Here is a 27,582-nt window from a genome sequence, read left to right on the forward strand (position 1 = left end):
GAGCTTTGCGAAGTGTAAGCAGTGTGAGCTCAGAGAGGAAGACGAGCTGGCTCCAAGGGGAGAACAGAAGGGAAAAAGCTGGCAGAGAGCTTGCGGTTGGGCGGTTTTGGCCAGTGAGGAAAGCCCACTTACACAAAGCAAGGAAGCTCTACACACACAGCGGCACACAGACGGAAGCAGGGCTTTACCTCCAAGCAAGAGATGTCTTTGAAGTAAGACAAATGAAGTCAGCCAAGCGAAGGTCAAGGATCCCCCTTTCCAACCTGATGGACTTTTGAGCTGAATTCTAAATCAGAAATCACTCTGTTCCTGTCCTCAGCATGGCTGGTGGAAACTTAAATTACCAAAAAAACCGTGGGGGTCTCTTTCTGAGAGCCAGATGTCACCTCAGTGTCGGACCTCAGCGGAGATGGAACAAAATACCGTGTGATGTGATACCATGGGCTTATGGAAATGAGGCTGCATTCCCCGGATGGCCCTCCACGGAGAAGTCTGTGCCATTCCTTAATATGGTGACAGTCAGTCTGAAAGGCCACTTCTTTGATGCACCATAAAGAGCAAGAGCATGAGACAAGCTAGTTTAGCACCATTTATTAAGTGATCTCAGCTGTTGTCGTAGCTGCTGCATGTCAGCCTGTTCTTAAAACATAAAATGCTCTTCCAATTCCTCTTGTCCGGGACGGAAGGATCTTCCAGGTAGCACACCAACAGAACAAGAGACTCCGATGACGCCGGCTTCAATGACGGTGCCATCCAGAGAGGGAGAGGGTCATGGCACATTCAACCGCGGCTTCCAGAGGTTTTGAAAAAGGAGCCTTTGGGAGCCCAGCCTGCCTGGCATTCTAGTGGAAGTGCAAAAGGTTGGCACGTTGGGAGAGAAAGAGAGGGAGCCGCGAGGGGAAAGTGGCATTTAGGTGTCAAGGAGGGGTTTCTGGCCCCTGTGGCTGCAGGGCTGGAGGACTAGGCAGACCTCTGATAAAGCAGCAAGCAGCAGACTAAGGCACCAAGCCCCAAGGCTAGCCTAGACTCTATGGACCTGTACACACTGCTACAGAAGTCAGGAAGAGCTGCTTCAGGGTATTTGAAAGGGAGAAGAGTGGAGAGGGGAGAGTTGAAAAATATCTCTTTCCCTTTCCTATCTGGGCGAAAAGGTTGCTTGGGGGTGGGGTGGGGGGATGCGGGGGGCATTTGGGAACACTAAACACAAGAGTCCTAGGAAAAGCAGGTATGGATCTCTCCAGCCTAGACTGCGTCTGGCTGGAGGGCAGAAACTATTTGTATTCCAGAACAAAGAATAAGAAAAATCTGCCAAGAGAAAAAGAGTGCTGACCCAGGGCTGCCAAGGCAAGCCCTCAGGGTCGTAATGGCTAATAACTGCTGGTGGCTGTGATGAGCCACACCTAGCCATTTCAGACAGACCACCTCCTATGGCAGCATTCCCAGTTAAAAACTGGAGCTTAGCTGGTATGAGCCAGTTCCACCCACAACATGATCTGTAAATGCAGGGGAAAAGATTCCCAAATGATCTGCCTGCTGAGCCATCATTGGGCTCATTACTATAATGCTTGTAATAACAGTGTGATGATGTTATTACTAACGATGATGAGAGCAATAATCCTTGACCCTGTTAGAGCATACTCCATCTGAGGACCTTCAATTACAAAGACTGAATCAGCCTCACAAACAACCCTGCTCAGTAAAGCACTCTTACCCCCCACTTTTCCGATGGGACACGTGAAGCGGAGTGGCAGAGACTTTTCAAAGGCACGCACTGGTATCTGAGTCAGAGGACGGAACTACACCTATAGGTCCTGACTCCTAGCTGCCTTGCTCTCCCTTCACATGTGAGAAAACTCTTTAACAGCCACTCCCCACAACGTGTCTGTAACACCCTGACTTTATTTATGATCTTTAGTCACTGAAGGAGCAACCCTGGCCAGTGATTCTCACTTGTGGATGTCCAGCTCCACTCCCCTGAATCTCAGGTAGACTGCCAAGCTAACTTCCCCTCTGGCATTCCTGTTCCCCTTAGAGTCTACTCTCACACACTATTCTACTTCCCCTTCGACTTCAGCTCTGCACACAAGGAAATGGAGTCATCATTCCTGGTAAAGAAGTCAATTTCCCGGGACAAAGAGAGCAGACTGAAGCTAACAAGTTAAAAAGACATGCAAAAGTGGAGTGAGGGACAGACAGGGAGGAGGGCCTCACTGTTCAGTGAAATTATTTTAGAAACTGCAAGAAAAAGAAGAGCACTTTGTCTTTCATTTTAAGATAGAGGTTAGTGAACTAAAGACAAGACAGCCTGTGTGAATACAGCAAGCCCAGGCGGTTCAGCTGGGACTCTGCAGAAGGGATGTCTCTCATCCAGAGCACCCAGGGTGCAGGCAGGCAGAGAACCGCACCAGCAGAGAACTGCTATGAGTGGACAGAAGCACTGGGGGAAGACTGGTCTGTCCCTTCTCCTGAAGTCAGTCTCCTAGAAGACCATATTCCTCTGGACCCGACTAAGGAACTACTTTTGCTGAACTCAGGGATATGCCCCCCACACCCCCCAAACCCCCACAACACATACTTGATGCTGTCGGTGTGGGTTTTGTATTCCATAATGGTGTTGGGAGGTAGGTTAAGCACTCGCCGAAGCGTATCCCGTATGCGGGCCGTGGTGGCTTGATCGCTGGCAGTCTTATTCCATATGGAAATAATGTCCTCCTATAGGAGGGACGACAGAAGGATTCATCAAAGGAAACTGGAGGCAGTGAGAAGAGCAGAGGTAACACACGTGAAAGCAGACCTGCCCACGAGGCGGCTTACCTGAAAGCGGACAGAGACCACAGCCCCGCAGATCTCCTCCCCAACCATGAACTGTTCCCCCAGCATAGCCAAGATGAGATTCTCCCAGCAGCGGGATGCCAAGCCCTTCCGCAGTCGAATTATCCATTTTCCGCCATTTTTATTTGCATCATCCTGTAAAAAGAAAGTATTAAAAGTTAAAATATCGTCTACAGGAAAACTCTACAGGAAAATGTGGTAGGACTATAGGCAGAAGAAACGAGAAAAAAGAAACACAAGGTGGGGATCCTTGCAACCAGCCATTAAAGAAAAACAGCCAAACAGACCCTTTAAAAATAATCCTCTTTTGGGAACTCCCTGGCGGTCCAGTGGCTAAGGCTCAGCACTTTTCAGTGCCAGGTCCGGGTTCAATCTCTGGTCGGGGAACTAAGATCCCATAAGCCATACAGTGTGGCCAAAACAAACCAACCAACCCTCTTTTTTGAAAACTACATTAAAACAAAATAATGTCAGATTTCAAACACAGATCATTCCTTACTTCATTTGCTAAAAGTTTATCAAGTGTCCCATGTCCCCAAATACAGACATGAAGTCACGATCTCTACCCAGATCCAGTCTAGTAAAGCAGATGGACAAGAAAACTAATTACAGTAGTATATAGTCTGACAAGTACCGCTGTAACAGAGGTACACACAGGAAGTTTATGAAGAACAGGACAGTCAAAAACACCCAGAAACAGGAAAACATTTCAGCTGGGTGGTAAGGGACTCAGAAGTTAGCCAGGTGAAGGGCTCCGCGGGCACCGGGTAGGACACAGCTGTGTGCAAACACTGACTGTGAGGCGGAGACGCAAAGAGGAAGATCTAGCTATACTGAAGGGAGGATCTGGAGAGGACAGGTGACAAGTGCTGAAAGGTAATTAGGTATAAGATCATGTGTGCAACAGAAAACTGCATAAGATTTTTAATTAAGGTGTGTGTGTGTGTATGGTGGGGGCGGGGGTTCCCTGGTGGCTCAGATGGTAAAGAATCAGCCTGCAATGCAGGAGACTGGGTTCGATCCCTGGGTCAGGAAGATCCCCTGAAGGAAGGAATGGCTCCCCACTTCAGTATTCTTGCCTGGAGAATCCCCGTGGACAGAGGAGCCTGGTGGGCTACAGTCCATGGGGTCACAAAGAGTCAGACAGGATGGAGTGACTAATGACTAAGCACAGCACAGCACATGTGTGTGTGATCAGAGTCTTCTGGAAGAATGCTTTGGCATCAGAATAGAGAAGATGGACTACAGCAAAGAGATCACAGAGCTCAGCTCTGGGTCTCTGGTGACTGCCCCTAAGCTTGTTTTTACTCACTTTAACCATATGTATACTATGGTAATATATTACACACACACAAAACCAGTCTATGGGAAGAGTAATCCACAAAAATCCTTCAATGTTGTTACAACACCATGTTAGTGAGAAAACAATCTTTGAAAACCATCCACACAAACAATGGAATCGAGGCTTCTTCCTAGAGTTCCCATTTCCAAGGATGTACCCAACTGTGACGTAGCTTTCAAAGAAGACCTTAACCAATGCCCGGCACTAACCCCCAAACCAAACAAACAAAAAACCCCCGAAAAACAGAAAACTTCCTCAGAAAAGCAGTCTAAGGCTCTCAGTTCTCACCTCCCACATGGGTTTAATTCCTTCTTTGAAGAGATGGAAGTCGCTGTGGCCTGTCAGGTCCCCGGGACGCACCATGTGGCTGTAAAACCTCCAGAACTGCTCCACCTACAGAGAGAGGATGGCAGAGTCAAGAGAGGTGCCTTCTTTTTCTTTGAGCGAATGTGAGATTTAAGAGAAGAGCATAACCATGGAAGACACTCTGCTAGAGGCTCTACTTTTTGGAGGACAGATGCTCATTCCGGGGATTGTGGGGGAAGGACAGCAAGTTGGAGGGAAGCAGACTGTCTATTTTGATAAAAGAATAATGTCATACTATCAACACAAGAATAAACTCTTCAGATGAGAAATGCCAGCCTCAGCCAGGAGCCTTAGTTGGTAAAATGTCAATACACACCATCCTATGGAAGCCACAGGAGAATCACCACGTGCTGTGGGAGGACTTTGTTTTACACAATAAAAACCACTTAGGTTTGAGGTATATTCAGTGCCACACAACCTCAGCCTGAACCAAATCACTTAAAACAAAACAAAACAAAACAAAACAGTGTTATGAACAGTGTGAGTTAACTAGTCATTGTGCTCTACAGCACATGCCCAAGACTTATTTACAACTACAAGTCTGGGCACTTCTTGATCAGAGGTTTACTGTCAAAATATAGCATTAGCTACACTGAAGTACACTTTATTTCTATGTAGTTACTGAGCATTAAGTGACAGAATCAACCGCAGGCACTACTCTGTACCATGGTGCCCTTGCTAAGGCCCAGACGATCCAAAAACCAAGCAGACCTTAGCTTCCTCACTCAGGGTTTAAGTTTCTCTTCTTAGCTATAAAATTTCTCTTTGCTCCTCCTTCACAGTCCTGTTAGAAAATCACACATACTTCTCTGTAAAATGTATGCTTATTTATATTTATCACACTATTTCTGTTTTTCTCACTAGTGATTGGATAAGAAGAAATTACTTCTTTGTGTGTGTGCATGTGTTCATGCTAAGTCACTCCAGCTGTGGTCAACTGTCTGGGACCTTATGGACTGTAGCCCACCAGGTTCTTCTGTTCATGGGATTGTCCAGGACAAGAATACTAGAGTGAGTTGCCATGCCTTCCTCTAGGGAATCTTCCCACCCCAGGGATCGAACTCACATCTCTGGCATCTCCTGCATGGGCAGGCGAGTTCTTTACCACTAGAGCCACTTGGGAAGCCCTTGATCACTTTCCTATTCCTCTGCAATTCACAGAGAACACCTACAAACACTTTACAAGGAAAGAAAAAAATGTGAAACAGTCTGAAGAAACCAGTTGGTATTTGCCAAGAAACTGCTGAAGAGGCTCTAAATAAACATGAAGCAAGATTGCATAATATGCAGGTAAAAACAGGTACCATGTAGACAGAGATTCAGGTCACACTCCCAGATCTGGATAGCAACTGAGGAGAAACCCTAGACTGTGTGAAATGGTTATGCCTCTTGATCCTCTAGAGCACAGAAACCTGGGAAACATCTCATGTTACAAGGAAATTAGGAACGAAGCCATCTGCAGGACTTCAACACAGTATTTCACCTCAGTGAGTGCCATGCTTAATGATACCCAGGGATCTGGGTCAGTGAATGGTCCTATGCATACAACAAGCAATAATCTTTTTCCCACCCTAACACAGTGCAAAGAAATGAAGCTCGCCTTCTAGAAACTGTGGCTCACTGTGAATGAGGACTTGACGGAAGTGGTGGGGACAGAGCATACCAATCACCTCCAATCCTCCAGTGGAGCACTGCTTTATTAACAGTTTGGTCTCCACCAATCTGAGAGCCATTCTCTACAATCTTATAGCCAGAATTCTATACCCAAATCACGAGAGATGATGAAATAATAAGCAGGCCGAGAAACAGTAATACTATAAACTTTTTTTTTTCATTCTCTTAAGGCAACTTGCATTTTTGAAACTTTCAACTGGAACCAAAAAATAAATATTTAGACTTAGAACATGAAGCGCAGAAAAGACTTTAGAAATCATTTCAACTTCTTTCTTTGCTTTATAGTTGAGAAAATGGTTTCAGAATTTGCCCCAGCTCACAGTCAAGCAGCAGAACTTGTGATCCCCGAGTCCAACACTTTTTCCATTTCAAGATACAGTTTTCTTAGTCACCTCAAGAAATTTTAAATGCTGTTAAATACTAGGATCAAGGACCAGTGGGAAATACTACTTTAGCATCATTAGTTTCACAATGTAATTACTTTTCTGTGAGGAATACTGTGGGACATTTCCCAATGCCTCGACTTACATGACATTGGTGAGTATAAAGTGGCATTAACCCAAGATGATGCTGATGATAAAACTGTTCAACTTAACATATATGCCCAAAGAAAACAAAAACTCTCCTTGCACAAGCTGGGAAAATTCACACATGCTTTTTTTAAGCGGGAAAGAAAAATGCTAGTAGTTATAATTATGCTAAAATAATTGAACAAAATCCTGAATGGTTCAGTCTCTTCTCTCATCCTAAGTGCTTAACCAGTTGTTCATAACATAATGGCTGCCATTTTACCTAAAATATCTAGCAACGTATCAAAACTTTTGTGGATTCAGGAATGTTAGGATGATATGGATAATTTTTTAAATTCTACTGTTCTCTCTTCCAAGAATTCCTTCCTCTTATCACTTGTTCAAATTTTCTGAATTCAATCTTAAACCCATCTCACTCTCAAAGAGGCTTCTCCAGGCTGAAATCAATCCCTTTATTCTGAACTGCAAGAGCACCCTGGCTATATATGCACCTCCTACTGCCTCCCTGTATTAGAAATTCCTGGGCATGTCTTATTTCCCTAAGGGCAAGGTTTTTTAGTCATTTTGGAACCCTATTATGCCCCAAATTCATTCAACAAACTTTTCTTGAACCAAACATGTACCAGTGCACAGCTACTTTTAATAATTCAAAAAACTCTAAATTTAACAGTAATAAGAGAATGCAGGCCAACTAATACAAGATCTTTGCTTGTGGCTGAAATATCAACTCAACACAGTAATCAGATGATATGATTATCATTATATAGGCATATCTGATTAATAAACAGATAAACAAATACAGCCTGTCTCGTAAACAAACACTTTGAAAAACTGGAGCATCCTGGCATGCATTTCGGTATATGGTAGACTGAAAGAATGTAGGCTTTGGAAGGTGGTTTTTACAGCCTACCCAACCTGAGTCTCAATACTGGTTCCGCCACTTAATTAAGTTAATTATAACTGACTTGAGACTTCAGATCAGATATTTAACCCAAGTCTCATTTTTCTCATTTGTAAAATATGGATAACATCACTGACCTCATAGGGCTATCATAATGATCAAAGGAAACTATACAAAGTGACTATAATTGTGTGTCCTTCCTCTTTACTAATTTAAAGTTTACTGTCTATTATAGTTTCCTTTTCCAGTGTCTGCATTTTAAACAGAACGAATACCTTAGTAACTTCAAAAAAATAACGAATCCTGCATGTGATTCTGCCCACAGATCAACTGTACGAAATACATTAACAGTCTTCACCAAACAAGACTGGCTTTAATCACAGACAAGCCTCTCAGGGTTTACAACTCTAGTTTTCTGTGAGGAAGATGAGACAGTGCATGGGCTAACTGTACTGACAGTGCCCACAAAAAAACAGAGACTTCCTTTTCCTTCTAAACACAGAACAAAGATGCTAGTTTATGTGTAATCACTGACATATCCAAAACCCAATGTGAAGTTATTAAAACAAAAACTTTAAAATTTTATTCTCAATTTTATTGACAAGCTTCATGAGGACACCACATACTATAAAATTTTGTATCTCCCATGACACTTTGCACACAGAAAGGACTCCAAAAATACCTACTTAAACAAAACCAGTATTTTTGTATTGTCCCCATCTGATCAATTCCACAATTTATGCACTTATTGATCCTGACATATGTTGCCTATGGATATATAATGAGAAACAGAAGAATGAGCCAATTTAGCTTTACAGACTCAGGTCAGTCAACTAAGGAAACCAGAATCCTATGCAGGTTACCAGGAGGGTAGATAAACACAACAATGTAAATACAGACAAGAATGTACTACCAAAGCTTAGTACATTAAACCACCAAGTACTCACAGAGGCAAAGGTGCCAATCTGTTTGATATTCTGTTCATAGCTCTGTGAGCTGGTAGGACGGCCAGGGGTTCTCCTGGAGTACCAGAAAGTGTAGTTATACTGCAGGGGGTGCTCGGCCGGCCCAGGGACGACAGCCTGTGAATCAAAGGAGGTGTGTTAATCTGGGAAAATTTTCCACATGCTCTGAGACTGAGAAAACATTTCCCACCTCCATTAAAAAGGGTACATCCTCAATTACCTGCAATGGGCTCAAGACTCTGCTTACATGGTAAGTTAGTGGTTAACTGTCTCTAAGTTCCTGTAATACTGTCTCTGTTCTTAATGCTTTCAAAACTTTCTACCTCCTACCATGAGTATTTATGCTTCTATCACATCTCAACATATTCCCAGGCCAAACACTGCCTCCTCCATGACACCCTGTCACTTGCTGGCTCATGACACTAGGCAAGTTGCTTAACCAGTTTGTGCCTCAGTTCCTTATCTGCAAAATGGGGAAAACAATAATGACCACCCTCATAGGGCTGCTGAGAGGATCAAATTAACAGATGTGAAGTGCTTAGTACCATGCCTGACACACAGAAGTACTCAATAAATGACAGCCTAGGATTACTGATACTGTTAAATGTAAGTGCCTTGATTCATGCTCACTTACCTGTGTCCTCTTAGCATGTAAAATGCCTACATTTGGAATGTACTAAATACTGTGTGATAAGTGAATTAACGATTGCTTTAATATTTCAAGAAAGAAACTGAGAGATCTCTCTCTCGTTCTCTAAAATTCATTTATTCCAAGTCACTTTCAGCCTGAATTATTACCGACTAAAGAGTCAAACATTCTCAGTGATGGGCAGGATTTGAAATACTGAGCAGCAGCTTCTGAAGCAACTAACACCCTTGCTAAATTCCAAGATTAATCTCCCCCACCTCAGGCTCAGAGAATGTTGGAAAGCGAGGCAAGAACTTAAGATCCTGCGGCAAGGGGAACCTTCAAAGTCCCAAGATGAACTCCAGTGATGCAACAATCTTCTTTGAGAACAAAATCAGATACTACAAAACAGGGTGTAATCAAGTATCCTTCAGATTTCACAAGATCACCCAGTCCCAAGTCCAAAGGCAACGGCATCTGTGCAGCACAGAACCCACCTTCCTCTTGCTGCCGCTCTGACTCTTGTCTCGTTCCGTTTTTTCCTTCTCACCATCTTTCTGTGTGCTGTTTTCTTCATTCTGATCATGGTCCCCACTGTCATCATCTTTCAATCTGAATGGAAAGGCAAAACAACAGTACCCCATGATTGAGCTAATTCTTGTTTATCTAACTTATTCTTGCTTATCTAAGGCCACCAAGTCAGATGACCACCATGTAACCAACCAGCGGTCACTCATGTCACAGGCAATGAAGTGCCCATGAAAGAGGGAAAAGGAAACAGAAAGGCAACTGGGAGGATTAAGCAAAAAATGAAAATGCACATCAGCTAATTTGTGAATTCCAGAAAGCACCATGTTCTAGTTTTCTAAAAGTCTGCACAAAGAAGCAAGAGGTAAACAGTGTAAGGAGTTGTTTTCTATGTCAAAAATAGTCAATAATGAGGAGAATTTCTGGATTATATAACATTTTCGGCATTTCAAGTGAACTTGAGAAACTTCCCTTTCTATCCTGCCACTTCTATCTTTCCTACCGTTCCCCACTGCTAGGGCTAATCATTTAATTTCCAAGCTTAGAACTCTCCACTGTCCTGTGCCCTTCCATGTCCACCACGCAGGATATAATACAAGGAAATGTAAGATCCTCTACAACTCGACTGTCAACTGGCATCCTCGTTCCTTCTCCCCGCCTCCCAAAGCAACCCAGATTCCCACATCTGTGCTATGTACAAATACCACCCCTCAGCCTAAGGCACCATCCCTCCCACATCTGTTTTTCCTATTAGAGGGGGCCCTGGGTTGGTGTCTTATTAACCTTTGTATCTTCAGCAACAATGACAAGAAGATGCTGGATTGTTGTTAAATGAAAAAGAAATGAAAGGAAGGAAGAAATGTCTTCTTGCCTTGTAAGTTCAGTCATAAATACATCAAGTGTCACACTTTCAGGAGTAGTGAACCTACACTCAGTGCTGTGTTTTGGTTTGCTATAACTTCAAACTCACTTATTTATGACTTAAATGAAGATGCTGTTTTGAGATAAGAATGAAGTGTCAGTTCAGTTCAGTCACTCAGTCATGTCTGACTCTTTGCAACCTCATGGACTGCAGCATGCCAGACTTCCCGGTCCATCACCAACTCCTGGAGCTTGCTCAAACTCATGTCCATCAAGTCGGTGATGCCATCCAACCATCTCATCCTCTGTTGTCCCCTTCTCCTGCCTTCTATCTTTCCCAGCATCAGGGTCTTTTCCAGTGAGTCAGTTCTTTGCATCAGGTAGCCAAAGTATTGGAGCTTTAGCTTCAGCATCAGTCCTTCCAACGAATATTCAGGACTGACTTCCTTTAGGAGTGACTGGTTGGATCTCCTTGCAGTCCAAGGGACTCTCAAGAGTCTTCTCCAACACCACAGTTCAAAAGCATCAATTCTTTGGCACTCCACGTTCCTTATGGTCCAAGTCTCACATCCATAGATGACTACTGGAAAAACCAAAGCTATGACTAGACAGACCTTCATCACAAAGTAATGTCTCTGCTTTTTAATATGCTATCTAGGTTGTTCATAGCTTTTCTTCCAAGCAGTGTCTTTTAACTTCATGGCAGCAGTCACAATCTGCAGTGATTTTGGAGCCCCCCCAAAAATAAAGTCTGTCACTGTTTCCATTGTTTCCCATTTGCCATGAAGTGATGAGACCAGATGCCATGATCTTTGTTTTTTGAATGATGAGCTTTAAGCCAGCTTTTTCACTCTTCTCTTTCACTTTCATCAAGAGGCTCTTTAGTTCTTCTTTGCTTTCTTCCTAAGGGTGGTGTCATCTGCATATCTGAGGTTATTGATATTTTTCTCAGCAATCTTGATTCCAGCTTGTGCTTCATCCAGCCTGGCATTTCACATGATGTACTCTGTATACAAGTTAAATAGGCAGGGTGACAATATACAGCCCTGACATACTCCTTTCCCAACCTGGAACCAGTCTGTTGTTCCATGTCCAGTTCTAACTGTTGCTTCTTGACCTGCATACAGATTTTCAGGAGGCAGGTAAGGTGGTCTAGTATTCCCATCTCTTTGAGAATTTTCCAGTTTGTTGTGATCCACACAGTCAAAGGCTTTGGTGTAGTCAATAAAGCAGAAGTAGATGTTTTTCTGGAACTCTCTTGCTTTTTCTATGATCCAATGGATGTTGGCAATTTGATCTCTGCCTTTTTCTATATCCAGCTTGAACGAATGAAGTCTATCAAGATATTATGTGTAGTCATTCATACGCACGAGCAGGTCAGTAGGCGAGTAGCCCCTGCTGGGGACTTATCAGCAAAAACAGATAAAGAAGGAAGCATGGTGAGGGGACATTTAGACTATAAATACTGAGTGTTGTGTGAGGAATATCCGAGTTTCCATCTGAGCAAAGTTGTCCTTTGCGGATCTTGCTCTCTGAAGATCTTGAGCCACACGCTCCTGCAGTGACCAAGGTGACTTTTTGGTGGGCAGTGGTGTCAAACCCTGCAGCAGTCTCTGAAGGGAAGGGACATTAGCTCTGCTGTGGTAAAGCTGCCTCCCTTAGCAGTGGTGACAAAATGTTTAGCGGCCCTGCAAAGATCAGCCTGCCCATCACCACCAGTGCTGGAGTTTTCTAGGAGTTTTCTAGCAATAACTAATTTTTATTTTGGAGCTGGCAGTTGGACTTCAGTTCCTAATTGGCAAAGCCTTCTCACCCAGTGCCAATTCATATAAAGGTACACCTGGAACTAAATTTGGACTGTATTCCTTTCATCTCCCTGAGCCTGGAACAATACTGTGAGTAATCTACCACTGGTTTGGAATATGTTATGCTATTTCTTTACTAGCTAAAAAGACATCAGCATGCTACTGGCTTATGAAATTACTGTGACTCCCACAGTGGACCTGTGTTAAATAAACTACTGGCAAAGAAAATCTATCTCTGAGCATATTCTGTCACCCTCCAAAACAAAATACTAAGGCTCTCAGTGAACCTAAAATTCACTCGATCTAGACAAAAAGATAAATGGAAGGTGAATTCACAAAGATAGTAAGAATGCTGTTTAGTCTAGAGCTGGAAAATCAACTTAGGGATCTTTTCTGAAATCACTCTTCTGGCCCTACCCAGTCACACAAAATTTGGCAATTCTCAGGACAGGCACTAGAAGTGGTCAAACTGTAACTCAGACACAGGAATACCTTGGAGCCATTGTGGGTTTGAGTCCACATCACAGCAATAAAGCAAGTATCACAAGAAATGGAGTAACACAGATTGTTTGGTTTCTCAATGCACTTAAAAGTTATGTTGACACTACACTGTAGTTTATTAAGAGGGCATTAGCAATACGCCTAAAAAAAGTACGTATCTTAATTCAAACCTTAGAGTGGACAAACTACACATGTGCTGGGGTGCCCGCTCTGCCCATTTCACAGCCCTGGCTGTAGGATACACTCCAGAGATCGTGCACTGTGCCACACCCAGCCCCAGCGCCTCCCTGGCCAAGGCAGGACGATGAAAGGCACTGGTAGCCCAGCCTGGCCAATAACCTATGCCTCAGTGCCTTCCTCAGATTCCTCCCTCAGGTCTTCATCCAGAAGGTGAAAGATCTTACAGATTCAGGAGTTGGGGCAGTCAGTCATATGAGTTGCATGTAAGAAAACCCATGAGGGAATAAAGACAATAAGCAAAAGCAGAGAAGGCCAGGAGGGGCAAAGGGGATGGAGCAGATGAGCAGGAGTGGAGAGAAGAACAGGGTTTTTTGTGATGCTGCTATCTCTTCGGCTTCCCTGGACGCCTAGAAGACCTAATGGTGTTTACAATAACAACTTCCCCATTATGAAATTTGAGTCCGCAGGGTTTCCTTTTGAAGCGGGGCCTGTCCTAGCATCCAAGTCCCACAACATTTACCAGCACACTGTGTGTATCAGATATTATGAATACCTGACACACAGTCTTTTCCCTCCTTTCCATCCAGTGGTACCAACCCGCCTGCAGTTCCCAGCCTCACCCCTCTGTTGTGCTCATCAGCTGGTCTTTCAAAGAGCTCCTCTTCCCCTACTTAACTTGTCCTTTAGGACCCAGACTAAGGGCCACTTTCTCTTGAAAATATTCCCTGATCTATCTCCAGGCTGAGTTGGGACCCCTTCTTCTAAACATCCCCATATATTTATAAATGTTTTACTTGTCCTAGCTATACTGTCAGTTTTTTTGTCTCCCGATTACAAATATTTCATGAGTCTTTGTTTCTTTTTTTTTTTTATTGCTTAGGTCCAACATAGCTTCTAATTCTCTTCTTTAGGGAATATCCCAGGGACTCAAACCATTTCTCTCTTCTCAGCCCCCAACTTCCCACATATCTGGGGTCCTTTCCCTTCAATCTTGGTTGAAAAAGGGAACAGTTGCTCTAGCACCTCACATTTTGCCAGCTCCAAGCAAAGCATGTAAGTTCCTTTCTTTTTAGTGCTTTTGCTGCTAACCACTACTGGGAAACAGAAAAATAATATCAAGAGTAATTATGTCAGAGAAGAAACAATGCTACTGTGACCCTGGTCCCCAGCTCCCGACTCCCTTCTAAAACTTTAACTGGAAACCCTAATGGACCTTCACCTAATGCTGTTATTTCTTGAGGGTGGAGCTCTGCTCTCTGGGACAACACTTAAGGCAAGTCATTCGCACCCTATCTTCAGAGGCTACTCTTTCTTCCCAGCTGGACGCTGGATTTGAGCAAAGATACTATCCAGGTAGAAATATCAGTGCTCCTTAGACTCAGGCAGGCAATTAGCATCTGAAGCTATCCATGCTGTGGCGCCTAATCAGTTCACCAAGCTTCTGCCCAGCTAGGTCCTCATACTCTGACTAGACAATTCACAGCAGGTAGAAAATTGGGCTAATCCACCTTCACATGTCCAGTATCAGGACAAACACATTTAACACATGGATTTCTAAAATCAAGGCAATACAAGGCAGAATAGTAAGTGCCAAATAAGTGGTTCAGATAGCAGGTAAGAATGGGCCAAAGCTAACAGAGAGGACAGGGACAAAATAAAATCTGGCACCTGGATTTGAAAACCAAGCTCAATCCTGTAGGGACTGCAGTACCTAGAAAGCCTCTTAATGGTTTTACATTTGAATAGGATCGACAGCAATGGCACCTACAGACTTGATGGCGGGGGTGGGGTTAGGGCGCAGATTAGGTTACGCAGGTAGGCCACACAGAAAAGGATACTAGAACTCCTCTGAAATCTGAGCCCATCAGATTAGACTAGAATACTCAAATCCAAGCACTGGATTTGTAGGACTCTGGCAAACTGAAACATGTCCACATGTCCTTAGGAACCAAGTGGTGAAGAGTATAGAGACCAAACAGGTAACCAGTGGCCTACAAATTGCACTTTTTTGCATTAAAAAAAAACAAAAAACAAAAAACACCAAAGGGTTGGAGTGCTTTCTTCAATTGTTAATTTCAAATGAAAGACAGTTTACTTTTTTTCTCGTGAATAGCTAGAAGACAGATGTTTAAAAAAATCTGGCTCAGTATAATGAATAGTTAATAACTGGAACAAATTAAAAATGACCCAGGTTAGGGACTTCCCAGATGGTCCAGTGGTTGAGATCTCACACTTTCAATGTAGGGGGGCTCAAGTTCAAACTCTGATCAAGGAACTTAAGATCCCACGAGCCACAGGGCACAGCCAGAAGAAAAGAATCCGGGTTAATTTTTGTCAAGATGTGCTTGAACCAACTTTAAACAACCTGGGTATGAATCTCACCATATGTGGCCCTTCCTGCTGTGGGCAACTTATTTCATCTCAGAGAGTCTCATTTTCCCTATTTGTAAAACAAAGGAACAAGATCCCCCTTACAGGGTTGTTTGAATCAGTTAATATGTGAAAAGCAGCAAAGTGCCTATGGAAGCCATTATTGCCATTCTCAAATTAGCTTACTGCAGACCAAGAAATGAAGAAGGAAATGGCAACCCACTCCAGTGTTCTTGCCTGGAAAATCCCAGGGACAGAGGAGCCTGGTGGGTTGCTGGCCATGGGGTCGCAGAGTCGGACACGACTGAAGTGCCTTAGCATGAATGCATGCATTGGAGAAGGCAATGGCAACCTACTCCAGTGTTCTTGCCTGGAGAATCCGAGGACAGAGGAGCCGGGTGGGCTGCAGTCTATGGGATCGCACAGAGTCGGATACAACGGAAGCGACTAAGCAGCAGCAGCCCAAGAAATGATTTGGGTAGGAATGGGCCAGATGACCCATAAAGTGTCTTAAGATGAAATTTTGATTTCTTCAGTTTGGTGGAGAAAGGAGTATAGGGCTGGCAGAAAGCTCCACTGAGGCAGGACTTCAATCTAGAGCTAAGACTTGCAGGGCTTAGGATGGGCTTTTTGTTGTTCAGTCATCAAGTTGGGTTGGACTCTTGCAACCCCATGGGCTATAGCCTGCCAGGCTCCTCTGTCCATGGGATTTACCAGGCAAGAATACTGGAGTGGGTTGCCATTTCCTTCTCCAGAGGATCTTCCTGACCCAGGGATCAAACCTGCTTCTCCTGCATTGGCAGGTAGATTCTTTACCAGTGAGCTACCAGGGAAGTCCCTGAAGATGGGGGGTGGGGTAGTGGTAATCAGTATAGAGATGAGCTCAGCTACACAGTGGGCTACAGAAGCAAACTCCCAAGACTTTCTTCAAGTAGTAGAGCCCTTTCAGCAACCAGGAAACATTCCTGAGGAGCTGCCAAGAGTGCTGGAATCCAGGACCTATGAATTTGCACACCAGCACTCACTGTCCTGGAAAAACTCCTATTTCCCCTCAGCAACAGTGGGTCACAAACGAAATTAATGGTAATTCCACTTCACATGTCTCTCTCTCTCTATTTAACACTTTACAGAGTACCTTTAAGCGTTGCTGAATGTGATTTGATCCTTATCACACCCAGTGCAGCAGCAAGACACTAATCACTAATGCGGTTTGGATTAACATAGGCTCAGAGACTGGGTAACTTTCCTGCTGTCAAATAGCTGGTAACTGGTGGGTCTGAGGCTGGAAATCTAGGTCTTCAGAAAAGAAGAAAGATTGACTGCTAGACTATTAGAAGAAAGCCAAGAACAAAAGTCTACCTCCAGATAAAATCGCTGGAGGGAAATGTGCAAAAATATTACGCATTTCCTTTCTGCACCTCCAAACTGTTTGATGCTGAAACTAGCACTCAAACAATAGATAAGGTTCACCTGTTGGGCGAGAAACTGAGTTCTGGGAGAGTGTTTGGAAGGTGGGTAAAAGAGGAGGAAGAAGAAAGGAAGTAGGAAGGATCTCAGGAAGACGATGAAAATTCCGTAACAGAGCAGCCGCTGCGCTAAATGCGGCAGCCACATTACCTCACTGCATCCTCGCATGACACGGGCTGTTACGGTCCCTACTTTGCAAATGAGAAAACTCAGACTCAGAGGAGAGGTGACCTGCCTAGGCCAGAGAGGTGTGTGAGAAAAGCTGAATTCAGTGGCAAGGCGGCCAGGCTGCGGAAACACCTAAACCGCCAAGGTCTCCGCCCCTCCACGCCGCGGGTAACCCGCACTCGGGCGGGGCGTCCCAAAATCTCCTTCCGGGCCGCACGGCCACCTCCTGCCCACCGGACACCGCACTTCGCCCTGGGTCCATACGACCCTGGGGTCCCCGAGACCCCTGCATCCCTCGTCCCTAACCCCCTCATTCCCGCTGGCCGCCCTGGGCCGGCCAGACCGCAGCCCAAGTCAGAGACTGTGGCCTGTGCCGCAGTTTGCGCCGCCGGCAGTCCGGGCGGGGGTGGGCGCAAAGAACAGTTGGGGGGAAGGGGCCCTGGGGGGCGGCCACGCGCCACTCACGCGTCGAACTTGTTGTTCATCCTCTCGCCGCCACCGTCGCCACTGCCTCACGAAGTGACTTCCGCTCCCCCAGGTCCCTCCGCCTAGGGTCCGGCCACTTCCGGTTGCTCAGGGTACAGCGGAACGTTGGCGCGTTGGCCGGGTAGGGGGCGGATATCCCGGGACGCCTTGCTCCTGCGCAGAGGCGCTCAGGTTTGGCGGCGTGAAGTCGGGCCTCGGTTCCTGTCCCGGTCCTTGTTCCTGCCTGCTGCCCGCTCGCCCGCCCTGCTTAGCCGAGGGCGTCCTGAACGCCTCCCGAGGCAGGCTCCGAGATGGGCAGCTCCGAGTCGCTGAGGGAGCCGGCTCTTGCTACAAATCCCGACTCTACCTGCAGTTGGGCTGCGCGATCCTGAACTGTCTCCTAACCTCCCTGACGCTGTTTCTTTGGTACTAACCATCCTTTGATATACTACCCGTATCTTCACGTTGTCTTGTGGATTGATGAAGATAATCAGTGTCCAGCTCTACACAAAGTAGCCCTCAATAAACGGTAGCTATTGTTCATCTTTGCTTACTTGTGCCAGGAACTACAGAGCACCTCTCCACCTTCGGAGGCAGTCAGAGAGGGTGAGAGATTCACCCCAGGTGGCTGAGCTTGTAAGAGCCTTACAGGAACCAGCAGTGGTCCCTCCATCTTCGAATTACCCGCTGCTCCAAATACACAGCAGTGTGTGCAGTGCACACACACACAGACGCTCCGGAGTAAATGCAATGAACCATGCAATGATGAGTGATTCCGAAAGCCAGCAACCCTGGCTATTTCCAGGGTCTTGCTCCCTCTTCCCAACAATGTCCCGTTGTCAGGACACTGTAACATTTTTTAAATCTTCACCAGCACCTTTGTTCCTGTGATGAAGGTAGATAGGAACTGATATCTGTGCCCATATTTACAGATGAAGACACAGGTTCAGCAAGCACAAATGTGCTTGTGTCTTGTTACCAGTAGAACTCAGGGCTCAGGCTCCAGCCATACTCTAAAAGCATGGCCTTACTGACACCTCCCCCACCCCACCTGCCCCAAAGACCAGCTAGCCTCCTTGTTTCCTAACTAGGGCCAAGGGAGGCTGGTCAGGGTCTCCTCTCAGGATCCCTACTTCCCTCCCTGGCTCTTTGCTGTCTTAACCATCCCTTCGGACCAGTGCAAATTCCCTGGCCTTTGAGAAGAGAAGGGAGAGGGGTCCATTTTCCAAACCATAGTACTTTCTTAGAATGTTTAAGATTGGGTCAGAGTTGGGAATTCTGAACTCCAAACCTTATTTATCCACCATTGTTCTGACAAGCCCCTCTTACTCTAGGCCCCAATTTGCCCAACCTAAACATAGGGGAGTAGTGACTCTTGCTTATCTGTAATGCTATGAGGAGCTTTTGAGAATGAAAAAAGAGAATAAAACTCATAAAATGTTTGGTGCCTTCAGCCCCCATAAAGTAGGCAGATGCCACCTGGAGTGGGCTGCCTCCCTTCAAGAGATCATTGGCCACCACTCTTCATTTCTCTCTTGACTCCTCTCCTTCAAGAGGCTGCAGGGAACTTGCAAAAGGGAAGAGAGGCCCAGGCCTGGAGGGCTAGGACCTTGTCTAGCTGGGGACAGGATAAACAGAGTCCTTAGGGTTTCAGAAGCGATGGGAGTTGACAACACTTTGCTGAAGTGAGGAGAGTGCCAGGACCAGCAAGCCAGTGCCACGTGCATGCTGATTCCACTAGCACACTCTACCCACATCCCAGTCCCAACCACTCCAGGGTTCCAGCTCTGTCTCTTTATTTCCCCAGCTTTTCTCACATATCCCCCAAGAGTGTTTCCCAAAGAGTATACTCATGACCTCAGGAGCAGAACACAGCTGATAAGACTCCATGTGGCTAGCAGCGATCGGTCAGCTCAGTCAGAGGAGGGCAGATAGGAGCGGGGGTCCCCAGGAAAAGGCAGGGCGGGCACTCGGTTGTAGTGGGCCATGAGGAAGATGCCAGCAGTGCCACAGACAAAGAGCGAGAGCATGGCCAGGAAGCAGACTCGATCCAGCACTCGGCCCACCAGGAACCACTCCTCGTTCCCCTGAGGGTGAAAGGCAAGGTAAGAGATGACCAGAGGTGACACCAAGGCTGGATCTCTGGAGCATCCTTAGCCATCCAGCAGGCTTCTGCTCTTCATTTCCATGAGCCCTGCTCACCTACTTCAGGTCTGACTCTGGCCTTTTCCATGGTCCCATGGTGCCACTCCCAATTCCACTTTTTCCATGCCGTTGCCATACCATGGCCACCCCACTCATCCTGCCCTCATCTCAGGTCCAAGTTTGCACACTAGGTGTGCAAACCACACCCCACTCCCTGCTGACTTACACTGTCAAAGTGAGTCTGCTGGTGCCGGGCGCGGGCAATGAGGTTGCAGGCCTCCACGCAGGCCTGGATGGCCGGGGCAGCCTGCTTCAGGCTGCCACACCACTCAGGGCTCTGCCCTGACTCTGGACCTTTCTCTGTTGATGATAAAGGGTAAGGTTTGGGAGTAGAACTGGGGAGGAACAGTCGAAAAAGTGGCCCCCGCTTTCTTAGGGACCCCAGCCCCTCTCTCCCCAAACTGGACGTTTGCCCACCCCTCATCTGCTGTGCCTGGCACCTTGGTCAACAGACGACCCTTCCTGTCCATCACATCTCCTGCCTCACCAAGCTTCTCCAGCGCTGCCCTCACCAGCCCATTGCGCTGGCGCTGCCGGAAGAGGAGTTCACTGCGGGGCAGGCAGAGGGCTACCTCCTCCCCAGCTGTGATTGGCCACCCCGAGGAGGATCCATTCTGTAGCCGGGGCTGGGCATCCTGCACGGCCACTGGGGCCAGTGGGCGAACGTGCATCCGCAACAGCTGGGGCAAGAGCTGCAGGAACACCTGGAAAGATGTTGTGTGTGGCTTAGCCTAGTGGCCAGCAGACCTTCCTGGGTGACCGGGCTTGGGAGCAGAAGGTGACGGTTGGCACAAAGAGTTCACATGATGGGGGCCCCTGAGGCAGCCTGGCAGGGGCAGTGGCTTGGCCCTGCTACGGCTTACCTGTTCTGTGCCAGACACTGACCCAGGGCCTCCAAACTTTTGTGCATGTCAGAATCACCAGGACACTTGTCATAAACACAGGTTCCTGGGTTCCACCTCTGACCCAGCATGTCTGGGGCAGGCTTGGGAATCTGCCTTTGTAACAAGGGTCCCAGCTGACTGCTTCAGGTGGGCTGGAGCTCACACAGGCCCTGGAGCCACTTGACCCAGGCAGAATCCTGCCTCCTCCACTTTCTTGCTGTGCGACCTCGGCAGGGCTACTTAACCTCTCTGTGCCTCAGTTTCCTCATGTATAAACTGGAGATGAAACCAATACCCATTTCACAGAAGTCTTATGAAGGTTAAATAAGTTAGTATACGTAATATGCCTACCACAGAGTAAGCACTGTATATTACTCTTGATCCATCTGGGCATGTGCTTCAAGATACACATGGGGCCGGTTTGCTGCTGAACGTGGTGGGTGAGGAATGTGCCCAGGGCCAGGAGGGTGTGTGAACAGACAGGGCAGGAAGAGGCTGAAATAGGCAAGGGTAGGGAGCTTGCCTTGCGGACCCCTCGGGCCATGGAGTGTGTGTGGGGGGACCTCAAAGACACGTTGAGTACGACCACAGCGTTCACGACAATGAGGATGGTCACCACCAGGAGGAAGGTCAGGTACCTGCAGGGCAGGGTAGGCAGGTGGTGGGGCTGGCTGCTTCATCCCCAGATACCAGTCCCACCCCTAGTGGCTGATTCCCCCAAATCCCTGGGATTGAGGAGGGTGGGGAGTGGCAAGAGGGCAAGTACCCTGCATTCCTGAGAAGGGAGGAAAGGAGGTGGGCTCAAGCATGAGAGCCAGCCTTACTTGCTGATGAGTGGCACTGCCTGGGAGGTCTCGGGCACCTTCTTGGCCACGAGGAAGAGGAAGACGGTCTGGGCCAGGAGCACGTTGATGGCGACGGTACACTTCTGGCCCCCCGCTGCCCATGACCAAGAGGCCCTCAGAGCGGATCTCAACCTCCCCACCATGGGGCAGTACCCTCCCCACAAGCAGTCCGTGCCCTGGTGCCAGGTTCGGATGCCATTCTGCCCTCCCTGCTCCCGGTGCCACTGGCCGGGCCATAGGCCCCCTCCCACCAGCACTAGGTACCCTTGGCAGGAAGGAAGTAGATGAGGATGGCCACGGAGGAGATGAGGACACAGGGCGCGATGATGTTGATGACGTAGAAGAGGGGCTTGCGCTGGATGAGCAGGTAGAAGACGACCTTCTGGTGGCCTGCCTCCTCGGCTGGGGCTGCCTCGTCCAGCAGCATCTTGGCTGGCCGGTGCCGGATGGCCCACTCCCCGTTTTCTGCGGGCAGCAGGCGGGGGTGGGCACAGGGACTGGGGGCGGGCCGATCCTGGCAGCCCACGGAGCCCAGTGCCCACAGGAAGCACCACTGTGCGGGGATGGATGCTTGACACCCCTCCCGCCAAAACCGGAGTCACTATCAATGAGGAAGATCAGCTTTGCTGGGCCTTTAAACGACAGGCTTTTACGGTTCACAGGAGCTTTCACCTTGAGTGACACGGGAGGGGGCGTGGTCTCGGCCTGGCCCCGCCCCCACAGCCAGGTCCTGCGTGGACCTTGGATGGAGATTACCTGTGAAGGCCTCGGGGTCGATGAAAATCCATTCGATGGTCTGACCGTCTTCCTGGCTCAGCTGCAAATTGATCTCATTGGTGCTGTAGGTCTGGGACCTGGGAGATGGGGGTGGTAAAGAGGATAAATCGGAGTGTGTGTAGACTCAACCTGGAGGTCACACAGACCATCACCTGAGGGCAACTGAGGGCAGTTTTGCCTCAAAAAGCTCAGTCAAGAATTTCTGAGTTCTCCACAAAACCTTGGCAGGAGATGGGGCGGGTCGGAGGGCAAGGGCAGGGAATCTGGCTCTTGAGGTCTGGGGAAATTATAGAGTTTAAGGACCAGGAGGCTGAAGCTCCAGGGTGTGCCTCCTAGTAGCCAGAGCTCCGGGCCACCTGGGTCCCTTCCTTCCATTGCCTCCAGGGCAGAAGGGGCCGATGGTGAGAACAGGAAATACAGCCTGTACCTCTCTGATCTGTTTTTACTGAAGAGGGTCTCCTGACAGGTTCCCTTATTACAAAAAAAAAAAAAAAAGACTGCTTCTCTAAAATACAGGGAACCCATCCCACAGACCACTGTCCCCCCATTGATGGAGGAGGACACTGAGATAGCCCCGGTCTCTCTGGGGGTCTGAGGGTGCAGTGGTCTAATGCATGTGTGCATGTGTGTGTGCACGTGTGTCGTGGGCGTGTGTGTGCCTTCTTGCCCACCCACCACAGTCCCTGATGGTTGTCTTTGGCGCATGGGCGGGGAAACTGAGGCAGTGAAGGAGGATGAGTGAGGCGTCTGGGACTTAGCAGGGAGAGTTGTGGGCATCTCCAGGTGTCTGGGTCCCAGGGAGGTGGAGCCCAGCTCCCCACCCCTGGCCGGAAGCCTCGGGTCCCCACCTGGCCAGGACCCCTCTTTGATCGGCTCGGAGAACCCCCCACCCCCGTGCATGGGCCTCCTCACTGGAAGATGAGGGAGCAGTTTTGCCAGTCGAAGGGGAAGTAGGTGACAGAGACGGGGCAGGAGGAGCGGAAGATGGCCGGCGGCAGCCAGTACACACAGCCGTCGGGAGACACGAGCACGTTGCAGTAGAGGGCCACCTCGAACACGCCGTCCACGCTGCGCACAGGCCAGGTTGTGGGGCTGGGGGCCCGCGCCCCGACAGCCCCTGCTAGACTGAGACACCCCCCACCAATCCTGACCAGTCCTCTGCCCTGAGTAGATGGGGCCCGGGGACACGAACCCTTCCCAGCCACCAACCATACCCCTGCCTGGGCCCCCTCCACCCGAGCTTGGGGACCACTGCCTCCCTCAACAACCTCCCACAACACCCACTCTGCAAGGCTCCTTAGCCCCAGCTCTCCTCCATATGGGTCATGACTGTGACTGATGGTGGTTAAGCTCCCCGCTTGTCCTGTGCCTCCTGAGGGAGCTGTCCTTGTCCCCAAGGTAGCGGGGAGAGCAGCCACCCAGGCGGCCCAGCCCTGAGGCAGTGGAGCCGGGGCTAGATCAGTGCTGCTGGTTCCTGGGCCCCACCCTTAGTCCCCGTGCCCTGGCACCCTCAGGGGCCCCAGCTGCACCCTCTGTTCACCCATCTCTTTCCTGGAGGCCCCCTTGTCCTGTGGGCCCTGCCCTGCCCGGGCCCCCCTCCTCACTTGTTCTCTAGCACGATGTCTGGCCGCCACACCATGGTGGACGGAACCCGCAGCACCCACAGGCCGCCGTAGTCTTGAGGGTCCCAGCGAAGCCGGTAGTCACACCACTGCTGCAGGGGGAGGGGCTGCCAGACCCCATCCCACCCCCAGGAACCAGGCCCCTTCCCGGGGCAGGGGTGGGGTGCGCAGAAGAGGCAAGATGGGGTGAGAGGGGAACAGGCAGCTCTGAGGGGCCTCGGGGGCCCAGAGTGGGGCTGATGGAAGGAGGAGGGCAATCTAGAGGCTTCTTACCATTTCTATCCAGACATTGGTGGTGAGGGCCTCCTCTCGCTCATTCTGGGGGTTCAGGACAGAGGGCAAAGCCCCCATCATGGACCGACTCCCCAGATGTCCCTACAAGACCCCAGCCTCTTGGGCAGCCCCCATGGGATTCGGCCAGCTCCCTGGTGGGCTGCCCAAGCCCTGTCTCTCTCCGCTGTGGGCCCTGCCTGCTCCTGCCTGCTGGAGCCACCCCTTCACTCCCCAGCAGGGTCCCAGGGGAGCAGTGGGCTGTCATCCCTGCCCCCACCCCCCAACACACACACACACAGGCCTGTGCTCACCAGGGAGATGAGGTTGGTGAGGGTGAGCTTCAGGCTGACGTTGACCACGTCCAAATCGTGCTCGGCAGGCCTCAGGTGGGGGTTGTAGCCTTGCATCAGGTCCCCGAGCAGACGCTCCTCCTGGTTCCGGGTCTCAGCCCCTGGAGCAGACAGCGGTGAGCCTGGACACAGCCTCTGGGGCAGATTGGGGTGGGGGGCGGGACACGGGAGGGGGTGACATGGAGAAATGGGGAGCTGGGGGGTGAGGGACAGGCCTCAGTAGCGCCCCTCCCCAGGCCCTCCATTCCCTGAGGCCTTGGGCTCCTGCTCCCGGCCTCCCCAGGCCCCAGACCCCCTGTGTCCACACCCAGGCAGACAGCCAGCAGTGGCAGAAGGAACAGCGGCCTCTGGCCCCTGTGCATGGTGCCACGGTTCTCTGGTTCTCTGCAGGGACGGGGTGGGACTGCAGCTCCCCCCCGGGGCTGGGGGTGCAGCCTCCAGGGCTCATGTAACAGCCCACATTCTCCCACCCCAAGCCACCCCGGCCAGGCCAGCCCAACCCCACCAGCTGTCTGACCACAGCGTTGCCAGCTGTCCCCGCGCGGACACAATGCCGGGCTCAGATTACCCAGGCTGGGGAGGACGGAGGGGCTCCATCTGCCCAGACCGTCCGGCCTCTGTCCCCACTCTCAGGCTTAGTTGACCCAGTCCTCTGTCCGCGTTCCGGCTGGGGGCTGAGGACACAGCTGGGGATAGATGAGCATGGGATATAAAGGCGGAGCGCTGAGGAAAGATCCCGATTGGGGCTCCCTCCGGCCTGGTCAGGATTTGGGGAGGTGGGAACGCTAATGGGTAAACACATTTGGTGCTTGAGTTTCTGTGTCACGTGGTTGAGGCCCCCAAACCTGAATGCAAATGAGAGCACGAGGTGTTGGGGTCCCCCGGTCTCTGAGGCAGGGAACTCGGGTCTGGTGAGCTTTAAAGGAAGGGTGACCAAGGAAGATTTGGGACACAGGCCCTAGGGAATAGGACAGCTCCTGAGTAGGGGCTCCTCAGTGGGGCCTCAGCATCTGTGAAATCATCCACTCATGGAGTCCCCAGCTTGTGGGGGGACATAGCGAGGCCAGGGGGACCCAGGGATAAGCCTGAACAGCTCATGGGAACTCACGGTCCAAGGAGGAGGGGGACGGCAGGCAAGATGAAAGGTCTGATGAGTGGACCCAGAGGGCTCAGAAGGGCTTCCCTCATAGCTCAGTCGGTAAAGAATCTGCCTGCAATGCAGGAGACCCAGGTTCAATTCCTGGATTGGGAAGATCCACTGGAGGAGGAAATGGCAACCCACGCCAGTATTCTTGCCTGGAGAATCCCCACGGACAGAGGAGCCTGGCGGGCTACAATCCATGGGGTCCGCAAGAGTCAGACTTAGCGACTAAATTTAGCGACTTAGCGACTAAACCGACCAACCAAGAGGGGCCAGAAAACCAGCCCCATCCCCGCTGTGGATTGTGGTCAGCGGGAGGGTGGGCTGAGGCTGATCTAGGCACCGAGGGCCCTGCTGCCAGTGAGCCACCTGTCTTCTGACCAGCTATTCCCAGCAGACAGCTCAGCATGACCCAGTAGGTGGGCAGGTTCCCACACGTGCCGCCCACCCTTTGGCACGCTGAGGGAAGGCTGGGCGAGGTCTCTGAGGGCTGGAGGGAAGGCACCATCAGAGGATGTGTCCTCCTCCCCCCAAGTGAATGGCGTCTTTGGTTATTTCAATGTGTGACAGTGAAACAGAAGTCAGCCCACCTGCCCTGTCCTTGGAGATCCAGGTGAGGTTGGCTCAGACCCAGCCCCCTGCATCGGGTCACAAGGCCCTCCTGTCCTTGCCAGGACTTCAGGGTCAGGGGGTAACAGTAGTGCCCCTGCCTTCCCTGAACTACCTCACTCTTGCGTTTGGTCCTGCTCTGGACCCTGCGCTCGGCTTTCCTGGACGACCCCGTCCCCAACCCGAAAAGCCTTGCTCTCACCACGCATCTAGGTGTGTAGCCCACTTTCCCTGGTGTTTACAAAGCCAACGGCTCCTTTTCCCCACTTCACCCCCAGTTCCCCCCAGACTCAATTCTGTCACCTGTTTTGCAAAGCAGTACCTCTCCTCTTCTCTGTGCTAAGTTGCTACAGTCATGTCTGACTCTGTGATCCTATGGACTGTAGCCCTCCAAGCTCCTCTGTCCATGGGATTATCCAGGCAAGAATACTGGAGTGGGTTCTCGTGCCTTTTCTCCAGGGGATCTTCCCAACCCAGGGATCGAACCCATGTCTCTTAGGTCTCCTGCATTGGGAGGTGGGTTCTTTACCACTAGCACCTGGGAAGCCCACCTCCTCCTCTCTGCTCACCTCCAAGATGATGCTTTGCCAAATATCATTAATGGCTTCTTCCCCATAATCATGGACCACCTACTGCCCGCCCTCCTCCACCACCCCCAGACATAGATGGTCAGCTGATTCTCGACATTTCTGACTTTCTTCCCTACAAGTGTCTGGGAAGAAAAAGGAACAGTCTGGAGAGTGACTTCCTCCTGGTAGGAACTGTACCTCCTTCTTCTGGATGCAGATTTTAACTTCCGGTTTCTCCCCTTCTCTCTGCTCTGGGAGGTCTCCTTGGTAATCTAGGGGCATCTCTGAGGAGTGGCAGTTTCTGCCCTGGAGGTGTTAAAGTGGCGTATGGGAACCATCGGACTTCCCTGGTGGCTCAGTGGTAAAGAATCCACCTGCCAATGCAGGAGACTTGGGTTCAATCCCTGAGTCGGGAAGATCCCTTGGAGAAGGAAATGGCAACCCACTCTAGTATTCTTGCCTTGGAAATCTCATGGACAGAGGAGCTTGGCGGGCCACAGCCCACGGGGTTGCCAAGAGGCAGACAGGACTTAGAGATTAAACAACAACAGCTTCAGTTCAGTTTAGTTCAGTCACTCAGTCGTGTCCGACTCTTTGCGACTCCATGGACTGCAGCACGCCAGGCCTCCCTGTCCATCATCAACTCCCGGAGTTTACTCAAACTCATGTCCGTTGAGTTGGTGATGCCATCTAGCCATCTCATCCTCTGTCATCCCCTTCTCCA

General features: G+C 49.4%; 2 protein-coding genes across 4 annotated transcripts in view; both read right to left on the reverse strand.

Annotated features, from left to right (window-relative positions):
- The window catches only part of EIF4E2 (eukaryotic translation initiation factor 4E family member 2), a 29,635-nt gene extending 11,938 nt beyond the window's left edge, over positions 1-17,697 (reverse strand). For 2 of the 3 annotated variants that reach the window (XM_061148506.1, XM_061148505.1), the window contains exons 1-6: positions 17,584-17,632; positions 9,736-9,850; positions 8,593-8,727; positions 4,463-4,567; positions 2,815-2,967; positions 2,576-2,712 (exon numbers count right to left, since the gene is read on the reverse strand). In XM_061148506.1, the coding sequence (XP_061004489.1) occupies positions 2,576-2,712; positions 2,815-2,967; positions 4,463-4,567; positions 8,593-8,727; positions 9,736-9,850; positions 17,584-17,603 (665 nt within the window). In that variant the 5' untranslated portion in view covers positions 17,604-17,632. Of the gene's footprint in view, positions 1-576; positions 843-2,575; positions 2,713-2,814; positions 2,968-4,462; positions 4,568-8,592; positions 8,728-9,735; positions 9,851-17,583 lie in introns of those variants that run through there. The other variant, XM_061148503.1, reaches the window with a different exon arrangement.
- Positions 17,698-19,496: 1,799 nt separating this feature from the next.
- LOC133060387 (acetylcholine receptor subunit gamma) lies at positions 19,497-24,901 on the reverse strand. Its single transcript, XM_061147868.1, has 12 exons — positions 24,847-24,901; positions 24,501-24,640; positions 24,190-24,234; positions 23,899-24,008; positions 23,207-23,362; positions 22,274-22,371; positions 21,782-21,982; positions 21,497-21,611; positions 21,196-21,310; positions 20,276-20,492; positions 19,955-20,088; positions 19,497-19,670 (listed from the first exon to the last, which is right to left on the reverse strand). Exons 1-12 carry the CDS (start codon positions 24,899-24,901, stop codon positions 19,497-19,499), a joined length of 1,560 nt encoding a protein of 519 aa, XP_061003851.1.
- Positions 24,902-27,582: the final 2,681 nt, after the last annotated feature.

The sequence above is a fragment of the Dama dama genome, chromosome 8 (assembly GCF_033118175.1).
Source record: "Dama dama isolate Ldn47 chromosome 8, ASM3311817v1, whole genome shotgun sequence".
In the NCBI taxonomy this organism is placed as follows: Eukaryota; Metazoa; Chordata; class Mammalia; order Artiodactyla; family Cervidae; genus Dama; species Dama dama.

Excerpts from the sequence above, each read along its gene's own strand:
- LOC133060387 (XM_061147868.1), bottom strand. The coding sequence starts at position 24,901 with ATGCACAGGGGCCAGAGGCCGCTGTTCCTTCTGCCACTGCTGGCTGTC. Across the intron at positions 21,983-22,273 it reads CGACCCCGAGGCCTTCACAG|AAAACGGGGAGTGGGCCATC; the intron begins GTAATCTCCATC and ends TGCTGCCCGCAG. Across the intron at positions 21,311-21,496 it reads GCAGTGCCACTCATCAGCAA|GTACCTGACCTTCCTCCTGG; the intron begins GTAAGGCTGGCT and ends CCTGCCCTGCAG.